This window comes from Apium graveolens, chromosome 7 (assembly GCF_009905375.1).
Source record: "Apium graveolens cultivar Ventura chromosome 7, ASM990537v1, whole genome shotgun sequence".
Taxonomy (NCBI): Eukaryota; Viridiplantae; Streptophyta; class Magnoliopsida; order Apiales; family Apiaceae; genus Apium; species Apium graveolens.
Genome location: NC_133653.1, coordinates 84,968,616 through 84,982,563, shown reverse-complemented (window position 1 = coordinate 84,982,563; position 13,948 = coordinate 84,968,616). Strand labels below are relative to the sequence as shown.

Genomic DNA, 13,948 nt, shown 5'->3' with positions numbered 1-13,948 from the left:
AGGCGTATGGAGGCCATACACGCATTCACCGTCATTTTGCTGAAGATTTTGACACATGCTTTCGGTACTATTTTCCGAGACACTAGTGGCGAGGTTGATTGGCCACCTGATCCTCCACCCGCGAGGGTGAATCTCCCGCTAATTAGGTATGCCTGAAATCCTTATTATTGCCTTCAATGAGGACATTGAAAATTTTAAGTTTGGGGGTGATAATGTAAGGATTAGTAGTGTGTGTCCATATAGATTCATATAGATTTATGTTGCATGTTTAGTTGTAGTTCATTCATATTTTTGTATGATTATTCATTTAGGACATATTTGTTTATTTTATGTAATTTCATATAGTTGCATTTGCATGCATATTTAGCATGATCCCTTAAGATGAACTATGATATTGATAAGTTGATGTTGATTTCAGTGTGGTGATGATGAATAGAGGGATGTTTAAGTCTTAATGAATTGATTTGCATGCCAGAAATAAATATTTTCACAAAGTCTTATAGGGTTGCTTTTGATCTAGATCATGATCATACTTGTTTGTTGTTGAGATTTAATCACTTGGTTATATTTAGAATTTGTGATATTCTCGTAATGACGTAAAAACACTGATTTTTTTTTCTGGAGAAAAACTTGGATTTCATTGCTAGTTGTTGTAAGGCTAGGTGTCAAATGGCTAGTAGCCGGCTCATATTTTATGAGTAGTCTAGGGTTGAATGAGATGGAGCGAAACGCACTCATTCAGAAATTGTTGAAAAAAAAAGAAAAAAAAGAAAAAAGAGAAAAAAAAAAGAAAGAAAAAAGTATGTGTTATGCACAATTGATCAAGAGTGAGCTCTTTAATACTCGAGTTATTAAGTTCTAGGGGACTTTGTTCCTAGTGACCTAAGGCTTTTATAGTCTGGGATCCGCTAACCTAACGCTCGCTACATGGGTATTATTGTATAAGTCTTTTGGGACCTCATTCATTGCACGATCAAATAAGCATCTTTGCTATGTGTTCAATAATAGTGTGAATCCTTGTATAACTCTAGTAGAAAGGATGGTGTATGTGAGTCATAATGCGTTTATTGTCTATTCTGTTTATAAAACTTTTGATTGTTTCAATGATAGATAAGTTAGGGTTATTGATCTAGTATCGAGAGTATTTCTGTTAAGCATCTACACACGCCACGTTTTTCTGGTTTGTGAGTTGGTTTGTGGGATTTATTCAAACTCTGTTTCAAGTTATTGCATTCTTAGAGGCATTGGCTTATCTCATTTGGTTATGGTTATTCTCAGGGGATCAATTGCTTATCATTTAGTTGCATTCACATAGTTGCATTCAAGCATAAGTTTGTTTTTGTAGTGTTTGAGTCTATTTTATGCTTGAGGACAAGCATCGATTCAGTTTGGGGGTGTAATAGTGGATTTTATAGTATCCACTTGGAATGCTTTATTACAAGCTTAAATTGTGTGTTTTGGACTCAAGTTGTTGGTATTTGATGTATTTTTGTGTTATTGCATTTCAGGTATCAGTTAAATGAAGAAAAGAGCTTTTAAAGGAAATATGATTGAAAAGTGATCAGAATTGGAAAGCCAAGGCCATTGTCAAGTTGTAGAGAATCTCAATAGCTTCGCGTGGGCAGTTGATTCGCCTAATATTGACGAGTAGAACTCAAGTTATGGCCAAACAAGATTCATCAGAATATTTTTCCCAGTCAGTAGCTGAGCGCTTCCCGCTCAGAGAGCTGCGCTACCGCTCAGGAGAGCTGAGCGGCCACTCAGGGCGCGGCTGGTCGCTGATTTCGCTGAAAAAGCCTTTTTGAGTAGAATTTGACGATTTTAAGGGTCCAGGTCCACTAGGGGCGTATATATACTTAAAAAAAGGGTTTTCATCAATCCGGGAAAGATTGGGATACCAAGGAGAAGGCCTAGAAGCACAGAACAACTCCGAAAAAGAAGATCTTGTTTTCAACTTGTGATTCTTTGAATTAGTTGTAACTTTGGATGCTCGTTTTCCGTTCTTGTTGAACCTAGATCTCGTTTATTCGTACTTTGATTATTATTTAGTTTATTAAGACCTTGTTTATACCATGCTTTCATTGGAACCCATGGTGACGATGAGTTCGATTATGGGCTAATCATTGTCATGGGATTCTAGCGGATTTACTTATGGATTTCAATAGTTAATTGTTTCGATAACTTGGTGTGTGGTGATTGTATGATATCCTAGTATTGGTTGTGCTTATTCGTCTTATGTGCGTAGCTAACATATAAGATAACGTGTTAATCTCTATTGAAGCGACAGTGAATATAGAGGTTTAGAACATGCCATGCTAGCATAGGTTCTTGTATGTGTATACATGATTCGTAGGTAACTCTAACCGTTTTACTTGCCCTATGTAATCAAGATAGATAACTTGTTCTTAAACCGTTATGTTGTAAAATTCTATATACATATAGGGTCTCAATATAATTGGTGCCTATTCAGCTTCTATCTCTTTTGTGGATGTCTGGTAGAATGGTGCTCGTGCAACGAAAGTTGGCGTTTATCAGTTTCGTGTTATCTGATTAGTGTCCTCACCATCACATGCTAAGGTTAAGAACGAGAAGGCTATTGAACGAAGTATTAATGAAGTTAGGATCCCATGTTTGTCATATATAGTAATTCAACTTCAATTCTCTTAGTTAATGTTATTTAGTATAATCTCTTAGTTTAATAAAAACCCAATTTGTTATTTGTCTTAGCATTGAGCGATAACCATACATTGTTGCATAGGTGCATAAATTGAACTTAACCTAAACCAGTCTCTGTGGGAACGAATCTGATTTATATCTTATACTACTTGCGAACGCGTATACTTGTGTGAATATTAGCGCGTGTTTTCGCCCTAACAAGCATAAACTTCAAATCCCCACCCCGGACAAATATGAACTCCTGGTGCCAACCCTTAAGGGAGGTTAACATGCTAACTGGGAGAAACATCTTGTCGAACGGATACCCGCAATCTTCAATCCGGAACAAAAACATATATATTGGTCTTCTAGTAGATATCTTGATCTTGAAAAGATGATGGAAGAGTCTGAAGGTGGGAAGATAATCTTTGGCATGACAACAAGCCAAGAACCAACTATTCCACTTCACAGAGTTTAGGGCCAACTGAGTGAAGAGAATCCCATATACATCCCGGAAGAGGGACTTAGTAAATTGGTGTAACCCTAATCTCATGCTCCGGGGATGCTCTAGGGGTATCCCAACGTAACCCCCCGCCGGCCTATGGTAAACTCCCTCGTAGGCTTCCGGCCACCTCCACTCATATTCATCCCCGAGGTTGAATGCGAGCCCGAGTGCACTATCTACCTCGACATTGGTATAATTATCCCCGATCTCTTTATGCACAGGCCCACACTCATACCTTATCCCCGGGGTGTTAAAGAACTGTCTGTCCATGACCGGCTCGTCATAGGGCTCTCTCCCATCTAAGCCCTCCAGGCCCCCATAAACCTCAGACAAATTGCTATAATAAAAGCCCAGGGGCCTCAGGTCTCTCCTACACTGGATAAAATAATGGTCCACATCCTCCCAGGACCCATCATCGTTGGACAGAGTACCCCCGGGACCCAAAACTAAGGTCTCGGCTAAAACCTTAACTGGTCGTTCTGCACGGGGAGGCATCTCTATGGGATCACTATTGGAAGATGAAGAGGAAGAGCTAGGTTCTATTTCTCCTATGAATTCAGGTCTATCCGGATAACGCTTCTTAAGGTTCTCTGTTTGCTTAAATCTCCTACCTTGCATATAGTATACATACATATAAACGCACCCCGGAGTCAATGCCACACCCGAACCCAAACAAAATAAAAACAAAAAATAAGAGATATTAAAAAACATACTGTATGGATATCAAAGATAAAAAATAAGATCTATACACTATGCATACAATTATCATCAAAAGTTCAAGCCAAGACCAGACCCCAGATTCAGTTTAAACTTACACAACTATAGATTCATCTTACCTCATACAAATCAACAAAAATCATAAGTTTGCTACGCGAAACAAGCAAGAAATCTACGCTAAAACTCCATACAAACCTACAACCATACAAAGTCGACTCAAAAACCCCAAACACTTTACAAGAATCGAACAAAAAACTTATGGCTATCAGGCAATGCTCGCACAAAACGATGGCATGCATGGCGTAAGAACGAAGGAGAATAACAAAAAGTGAAAGAGGAACGAAGGAACTTACAAATAAACTGAAGAAATGCAAAGGCTTCAAGTCGAAAAAGCTCCAAGAATCTCCGATGAAATCTCTGTTTCTTTTTTTTCTCGACTAGATGAGCCGAGGGCCCAATTTACAAATGAGTGAAGGGCTCGAAGACACATGGCAACATCTCCACCGTCCAGGTGGCCCCGATCCAGAACCTTCCAAAGATCCAGATCCGGGGACACGTTGGCCCATCGTAGTCGTCCACGTGTCTCTCAATCCCAAACTCACCTACGGTCCCGATCCAAGTTACAAACCCCTAAACCCTAATGGAAAGCATATAAAAGGCCAACAAAAAGGTGTATTGGGGTTATTGAATCTTTACTATCTACACACCTATACACACCACTATCTATCCGTTTAATTCCTATTTTGCCTTTCTTCTCCGATAACCCTTCTCATTCTCATGCCGGAGGTGCCGCGGGGACGCCTCCCCCTTCGGTTCTAATTTTACAGGAGCCCATCCTACAGCTACACCACAAACCACCGTCATTTCTGTTCAAATGGAGGTTGAGTCCGGGTAGGATAAGGAGAAGATCCGGGGTGATCTGGAATTATCACCTGGCTGTCTCATTTTGAAAAACTTTGGTGTCTAATGCTAGCATTCACGACAGCTTCATGCTGCAGATGATCGATATGAATTTTTTCAAAAACTATGTAGGCAGAAAGTAGAAACAAGGGCGATGATCCTCATGGAATTGATGCATACAATGGTAACTTTATGAATACGATATTTGATCAAAGGGAAGGTTGATATTCGACTATCATGGCCTTTTTCGAGAAAAAGATTAAAGATATGCAGTTATTTTCTGTATTAGAATTGGTAGGAGCCTTTTAGATTGTTGAGCATGATACCAACAACAAAACAATGTTAAATGTATAGGATCAGTTTAGTAGTGTTTACCAATAACATTTTGAAAGAGTTGGTCATATAACATGGTCCAAGACATGTCTTGTCTAAGCTCTTATGTCCAATATTCCCAGAGTGTAATATGGATATCTGAACCACAACGAGTTTTCTAAGCTTAGTGTCTGATTGAGTAATAGGTACCTATCGTTTAAACTTTAAGAATTCCAAAACTTTCCATTCTGCAAAAAGAGTAATAACAAACAAGATTGAACCCCAGAAAACCAAAACGAAAACCGAAAATGATTTTTTGGGATTCTGATTTTCTGACAAAACCGAAATCTTTTGGTCGTGAGAGACATGTTTTTGTGACAAAGTATGATAATGTGATAGTTAGCGCCTAAATTTATTAATGAGAGTTGTGCAAATATCTATATGTTTTAAACATAAGCTCTAGCCTGTAGCTGCAAACTACCACACATATTCTTGTATGCAGAAAATTGGCATTGTAGATTTGATAATCCTAAATGAAAACGGAATGATGAAATTCCTCATGCATCTCCACCCCATCAAGAGAAGGAGAAATAGGGGCATGACCAGAAGTACCAAAGGCCTTGATATGATCTTTAAGTGACCTCTTATGCTTGAAATCGGAACCACAGGTACAGAGCCAGCGTTTACCACAATTCTTCTCATGGGTACGCCAGTCACCTTTTACAGCCAAACATTTGCCACACTTTCGACAAGAGAATCGCTTTGTGCCATGCTTTCTCTTGTAATGTGTTTGCAATGTTCGAAAATCCTTCAACGGCTTGGCCCTTGGGTGATCCAGATTATTCTTGCACCCTTCTTCACAGCAGTAGCATGGGATCCCTAACATTGCTCGAGGCTGCACTCCCTTTAGTGATTCAGGTCCTTTACGATATTGTGACCCATGACCCCACATGTGCATCTTCCACCAGTAGTACATATAACAAACAATTAAAATCATATCTGTAAATGAGTGAAAATTGCAAATTTGAACATATAATTTAATCTAACCTGAAGATTGTTGTGGCGGTTGAATGTTTTGTTACAAATGTGGCATGAAAAATTCGTGAAACCAACAAGAATTTGTGCGGGACTTGGTATCCAGTATTTGGTTGTTGGTTGATCACTAGAACATCTAGAGCTGCTTTCAGGGGTGCTCACTGGAAGCCCAATTTGTAAGTTGACATTTAAGTCCTGTTTATCACCTTGACATGATGAGTAAGAATTTTGATCTGGCATCAGACGTTTTGGAGTTTCGGATCGAAGAGAGCTCAGAAATGATACTGCCGAGGGTTCAGGAAAGTTTTGAGTTTCCTTGGAAAAGAAGTCAACCAGTTCAGTGTGATTATCATTGCATGAAGTAGTCAGTATAGAGTCTAATGTGAACGAACTATGAGAGAGCTCCATAGTGATTTTAACTGCAACACAACTTGGAAGATTTAATATATGCATTAGTAATCTGGGCCTTGGGAAGTTGTTAAATACCATGTGTTTAATGCAGCCTAGTTGGTTGGTGTTTAATGTTGAACTGGAAAAATTGGAGAGAAGGACAAGACTAGAGAACTAGGGATGAAACAGATGTTGGTTGAGTACTTAAATGAGAATTTACTATGTTTAGAGAGTTAGTTAATTGCGTCTGTTTTTACACTTTCACTAAAATTATTACTGATTGTTAATGCCTTAATTATTATGGCTGGCCCAAGGCTTCTCTATCTTGCGAAAATTCTCTCCTTTACTGCTGAGCATATCTGCTCTGATTACTTTTCAAACAAACTCTACTACTGATATAGAATGGTTTGCTGGGTAAGAGATGATAAATTTTACATCTGTGTCCCAATATAGGGCCTTTATTTATTTCCAGCCTCCCCCTTCCCCTTTCTACAATATGTATATATGATCTTCTCAGTAAGAAATGACTACACTATAAAATGTGTAGGGCTACATATTGAGTGTTTGACTTTTCATTAGTTGCAGGCCATTTATCGTAACTGACACTATGATTCTAAAATGGGTTTTGCCATATATGGATTTCTGCAGAACCACAGTTCAAGATTTGCAACTTCATACCTTGTATGGCAAAGCACTGGTAAATAAACCAGATATTTTTGTCAAGTTGTTATGAATGCAAAGGAAATGGGATCTAATCTTTGATCATCTTATCAAACTAAGGCAATTGTATTGGACTTGGTAAGCGGGGATGGTAAAGTGGACGGAAACAGATTTTACCCCTACTCCAGGAAGTAAAGATTCTACTTCTGTTTAAACCCTTACTGAACATGTTTTCGATAATCCAAATATGAATTATATCCATACATTGTGTTGTGTTTTTTCTTAAAAAAATAAAATGGAGCTCATCTAGGTTGTTGACTATACCATCTGTTCTTGGCGTTATCTGAGGTTAGCGGACTGTTTCAAGGCCACGGAGTGCTCAAGATTTGTTGTCGATAAATAGCATTAGCGAGGGTAACATGCTATCATCAAATTTTGGCATGGCTCTATGAAAATTCTTGAAACTGTTTGTAACTGCTTGACGTACAAGTATGGAATTCCTGTGGCAGTAGAAACCTAGGGAAATTAAGAATTAGCGAATACACTTTGAACATAAGGGAAAGTAAACAGTCTCCTATCTCCTGTTGACTTGGTCAATACTGACGATGCAGTACCCTTACCTACATTGTCCTAATATGAACCTGAAAACTATGATGGAATTGTTAAATATATCTTTGTTTCATTACCTCGTTGAGTTATTGGGAAAACAAATAGGGGACAATTATTCTTTCCGGTATTGCAGGGTATTAATTCGAAAGTTCTTGGCATTTAATTACTCGTGTAATTGACTAGTTGATGAAAATAATACTAACTATTACAGTAATATAAAGACAATTATATATTTTCTCTGTTTTTTAATACATGACGTTTGAGTTTTTGACAAACATATTTAAGAGAGTTGACCACATAACTAGAATTATTATTTTTAAGAAATTTTTTTTCTGAATTAAAATATGAGATCAAAACTTTTATTCACAAAAAGAAATTTTCAAAAAAAATTATTTTAATTATACGGTCAAACCTCATAAACATGTGTGCCAGAAAATCAAACGTCATATATTAAAAAACAGAGGGAGTATTGAATTTAGCAAGGCAAGATCAAGATAACAGTTAACAAAGAAAAATATGTAGGTAAACAGCATGCAAGTCAGAAACTGTAAGAACAAAGAAAAGTAAGAGTGCGTACCAGTAACCATAGCTTTAACACTTAAAGAAAGAACAGAAAGCAGTGATGTGAAACTGGTAAAATGCAGAAAGTAACGAAACAGCTGAGTCGACAGGCCTTGCTCGAAGTCCTGAGTGCTCTAGAAGAGATAGTTGCCCCCACCTGGCTGCGTTGGGATGCTATGCAACAACTCCTCCAGGAGAAAACAACTCCGAGTTTTGAGTTGACAGCACCTCGAAAGCTCAACTTCGACTGGGACCTTACTTCGCCGGAAAACCACTATCTGAATATGGGAGAACAGAGAGTATAGAGAGGAGAGGAAGAATGTAGGGTGTGGTGTAATAAACTCAGAACCTTAGTCCTCTATTTATAGTAGAGACTAAGTGTAACTGGTCACCCTGTTTAATATCAGAATTAAACTGTACAATTAATACATAAATCAAAACTGATAATTTTAATTTAAAATATAATTGTAACAGCTTATTCATTATTCCTCACATTATTTCAGATTTAATTTTAATTTGAATATATTATCAGTTACAGAGTTATTTGTCAAATGTCTAGGTTCAATGAATCTGACTAAGCCCACTTACAAAGTGACTCAGCCCAATTCAGAAACTGAACCCAGCCCAACAGTTATATAAATTCTAATTAAAATATTAAATCACACAAATAAATAAAATCCTCGCCCAGGTCGCCTCGCGTACGCGAGACGCCGAGACATTCGCCCAAATTTCCCTTCGATCCGGTGCGGTGTGGTGCGTGGCATGGCGGGGCGGGGCGTTGGCGCGCGCGTGGGTGTGTGTGCGCGCGTGAAGCACACAAGAACACAATGCACCATCACACACCTTAGTAGTTGTACACTACCCATGTGTGTGATACTATATAAAGCCAATACCCCCTTCATTTATTTTCAATATGGGACAAAACGCATTCTCTTTTTTCAAGCTCTTTCAAGCCACTAAGTTTAACTCTAATTCTCTATGGATTTCATTAAGAAAAATTCTTAAAACCATACATGAAAGTTTAAGTTCACATATGTAATAACCCCAATTTTTGGGAAATTTTTGAAACCCTTATGAATAGTGTTTTTGCTGAATGAGAAAACTTTTCATGCCACACTATGTAGGGGTTCTGATATGGATATTCTGAGATTTTATTAGTACTTTATATGGGATATAAGTGTATGTAAAGATCGTCAGAATCCAAATCCGAACACTTTGATTTTTCCCGGAAATCCAATAGATACGGAAAGAATTGAGTATAAGGTAACAGGATAAAAAGGATTTAAATTAAAGGATTATAAGAAAGGATCATAAAAGGAATACAATATAAGAAAGGTTAAGGGAACCTAAGTAATAAGATCCCGGGTATGATCCCTCAAACGATAAACGAAAACGAAAGTTAAGCGAACCATATAACAGATCAGCGGTCATTAGGCAAACGATTAGGAAGTTAATCAAGGGGATTAATGGGGATGATGTCATCCAACCAATAGAAAGAGGACAAGGAGGGGATGATGACATCATGAGGATGACACAAGCATGACATGGGAAGGAAGGAGGTGTGGTTGAATGAGAACCACACAAATTCAAGGGCAACAAGGTAATTGACTAAATCAAACACAAAAACAAAGCAACCAAGCCAAGTAAAATCATTTTCATCAAAATCAAAAAGAAACCAAGGCATTGTTCTTCATGCTCTCGGCCAAAACAGAACCAGAACACTAAAACTGCTGTATCTCCTTCATTTCTCACTCAAATATTGTGTTCTATATCTCATTGGAAAGGTATTGAGATGGCCTACAACTCTTGTTCACAAGTCTCGTCCAAATAATCATGGTAAGACCCTCATTTTTACAGTTCTTTAAATCGGACTTTTAGAAATTTCAAAGCCTAACTTTGTGTTCTTGATTTCTTTGGAAAGATCAAGCTTGTAGGAGGCTCCCTAAGGCTTCCTAGCAACTTAACACCTCCCAAGGAAGGTATAAACTTCAAACCCTAGCCTTTACTTTATTTGTTAGTAAGTTTAATGGTTGGTGTTGTGAAATGAGAAGCATGGATTGTGATTATTAGTAGTTTGGTTTGATTTGGAAGTGTTTTGGTAATTGAAGCTTGATTATAGTTCATAGGTCTTGATTGTGGTTGTTTGAGTCGAAAACCTTGGAGATTATGGACTGATGTGGTATGGTTTAGGTGAAGTTTTGTTTTATTGATGGTTATGAGTTGGTTGGTGGTTAATTGGAGTAGTTTAAACATTGGTAATCGCGTAAACATAGCCGTCGTAACGTCCGATTTTCTTTGGACTGTTTTTGTGCATAACATTAGGACCCGAGAACCCCCTGCTAGATTATGACCACTGCCATGTTTAGATAGCTCATGTTACGAGCTTCGTTTTGATATGTAGTTCGTTCGATTTCGATGCACGGTTTAGGAGAAACGACCGTTTCAAGTAACGTCGTTTCGCGAACGAAACTTTTCCCCTCGCCTTACTTTGAAACATAGGTTAAAGACCAAAAAGGGTTAATTAATGTATGAAACATTTATGGTAAGTGTGTTAGGCAGTTGGTAAGACACTCGCGAAGGAATCGCCTTAAAACTCGTAAAGGTTAAATTATTAAAAATGGTGGAGCCGAGGGTACTCGAGTGACTTAAGAGAATCAATAAGCGCAAAACAAGCGTTAGAGTCTAAGTTAGTTAAAGTATAGATTTACAAGTGACTTTGGTTTAATTCCAACTTACTTGTTGTTTATAGGTTACCAGACTCGTCCCGAGCCATTCGTAACCCCCAGTCGCTCAGGCAAGTTTTCTACCCGTTATACTGTTGTTGTGATGTATATATGTATATGCATTATCTTGCGATAGATGCATGATGTTTATATTAGCAAATGTTGCAATATATTGAAGCATGCTGCTATGGTATATATATGCATGCCTGTTTCATATTCTTTCCATATATAATTGTTGATTCAGTTGATAATACCTATGCTAGAGGATAGCGGTAACTTGCATATACCCTTAGTATAGGGACCCAAAAGGTGGAAATATTTTCTAAACCGGGAGTCGAGGATCCCGAGTATAATATATATATTTATATAAATATATGGTTATAGTTTTCAAAACTATTAATCGAATAAGGTTTATTCGATAACTTTATTTTATTTAATGAATATTATTTTGAATATTCATTCGAGGGCTTATGACTCAGTTTATATTATTAATGATTATTAATTGGATATTCATTTGAGGATGTATGACTCCTTTATTTTATTTAATGAATATTGTTTATAATATTCATTCGAGGTATTATGACTCCGCTTACTATTTATTAATATTCTTTATTTTATTAAAGAATAATGTTCGATAATCAAACTTACTTTTGATATTCAAGTAAAGATATTACTTTCGTATAAGTATATCTTTGATTAATTGCTATTCATTCAAGTATAAGTTTTCCAACTTCTACCTCAATTATTCTTTATGGGAATATTATTTAAATAATAATATTCATATATTTCTTTCATATTGGGACTGATTTATTTTATTAAATCAGCATTACTCCAAACATTCTTAAAAATGTTTTCGAGTCTTCAAAATGATTTTTAAAAGTTAGAGCGGATCCCAAAACTCATTTTTATATTTAAGATCTTCCTTTTAAAGGGGATTTAAATACTCGTTCAAAACCTGAGGGATCCGGCTCTATGGTGTATTTTATATTCGCAACAAGGTTGCTGTTTTGATAAATGAATTGATTACTTGCCCAATGTTCGGGAAGTAAGCCCATCTAATTGAGTCGGCATAAGCGACAGGCCGGGGTACGGTCTATCAAAGTGTAAGTGGCTGGGTGGCAGTCCATCAACGCGTGAGTGGCTGGGTAACGGTCTAGCGCGAGGTCCTAATGCGGCCAGGGTGATGACCGGTGAGGAATTCATCCATCTACAGTAGAAAAGGTTACTTATTGGTATCTTTGCCTGATCAGCAAGATATCTGGTTTATGCCAAAATTCTTTTCCTTTCCAAAATTCATTGGATATTATAACTCTGTTCATACTTTACATGACAGAGATTTTCAGGAAATGTATGAGATATATATATATATATGGATATATATATCAGGACTTAATGAAGTATCTCGTAACTTCATTATTTATAATGATATTTCAAAGATTGAATCTATTCAAGTCTTATCTTGTAGTCTCATCTATGTGATGAACCTTTGAAACTGATTATATCTTGAACGGGGGTAGTTCAAGTAGTATTTGGTAAAGATATAAGTATTTTGGGGTATCTTGTAACTTCATCTTTTAAACTTATATCTAGTTAATGATTGTCTTATGAATGACAAAGATTTTCGGAAAAACGTTGAGACAAGGTTAGATATATGAGATCACCTTGCAACGATATTTTTTGTATATACAGTTATAAACTGGAACTCTGTGTATATTATGGATGGAAGAGGACTTCCAAGATTTTGAAAAGTATATATGTATATATACTGAATATTTTGCGACTTCATCGCATTAAAATATCAAACTTGGTTCATTTCTTTTGACCAAGACTTTCATGAGTACTATGAGAAGGCTCATATACTATTAATCATTATACATATTATTTTGGTGGGCTTGCTGCTCACCCTTGCTTTATTTCTTCATCACACAACAACAGTTAGGAAAGATGGCCAGACTCCAGCAGACCCAGCGCAAGCGCGTGGGAAGCGTCCCGCGTCTTCCCGTTGATGTTGTAGCTGCTATAGCTGCAGAGGTAGATCTATTGTAGATCAGACCATCTACTTTTGAGAATCAATTATGTATAATTATAACTTGTGGCAGATAATGGCAATTAACTGTAAATTTATCAAGTAATCATTTTGGGTTGTAATAACTTTTAAATTGTGGATTCAAAGACTTGTACTTATTTAAATTTCATCTCTGAGACTATAACGGGTTGTGGTGTGTGTTAGTGTGGGGTCACAGCATAAGGTTATTTATTATTAATTAAGTGGAGTGATATTGTGGAAAGAAAGACCGTGACGACCCGGATCCCCGACCCCGGATCTGGGGGTGTTACAGAAATGGTATCAGAGCTAAGCGTTATAAACCTCAGAGATGATGGGACGTTAAGATAATAAGTTCACTAAGATAATAAGAACTCTTGCCAAGTTCATAGTCGGACTATCTAACGTAGTACTGACAGTTAAAACCCTTATGGGAACCCTTATAAATGTAGCGATAGAAGCGTAGTTCGTTATCGTATATGGTAGCGGGACTCCGAACCCTGAAGTTGAGGAACATCAACGCGATGATGTTTTATTATTTATTGGGGATCAGATTATGGATCCGATAGAGCGTCCTAACGCGGGACCGGATGATGTTGATATTGAGGATGTAGCGGTTGAGGATGTTGTCCTAGAAGGGATAGTTGCTGAGGAGGATCCCATGGAGGATCCTGACAAGAATGAATAAAGGACCACTGAGGAATTGATGACCATGGTTAGGGCAACTACCAGAGGTAGGATTGGTCGGTCACTACCGGAGGTTCGTTCAAGTTGTAAAGATAGTAGCCCCTTTAACGCGGCTTACTCGTAAGACTGAGAAGTTCGAATGGACAGAGA

At 37.4% G+C, this 13,948-nt stretch overlaps 2 protein-coding genes across 2 annotated transcripts in view; both read right to left on the bottom strand.

Moving 5' to 3' along the window:
- The window catches only part of LOC141673825 (uncharacterized), a 31,881-nt gene extending 28,088 nt beyond the window's left edge, over positions 1 to 3,793 (bottom strand). The window contains exon 1 of the mRNA XM_074480560.1: positions 3,112 to 3,793. Coding sequence (XP_074336661.1) covers positions 3,112 to 3,793 — 682 coding nt within the window. The remainder of the gene's footprint in view (positions 1 to 3,111) is intronic.
- Positions 3,794 to 5,458: 1,665 nt separating this feature from the next.
- On the bottom strand, positions 5,459 to 6,532 carry LOC141673824 (protein TRANSPARENT TESTA 1-like). The gene is made up of 2 exons (XM_074480559.1): positions 6,137 to 6,532; positions 5,459 to 6,047 (listed from the first exon to the last, which is right to left on the bottom strand). Exons 1-2 carry the CDS (start codon positions 6,530 to 6,532, stop codon positions 5,619 to 5,621), a joined length of 825 nt encoding a protein of 274 aa, XP_074336660.1. The 3' UTR covers positions 5,459 to 5,618.
- Positions 6,533 to 13,948: the final 7,416 nt, after the last annotated feature.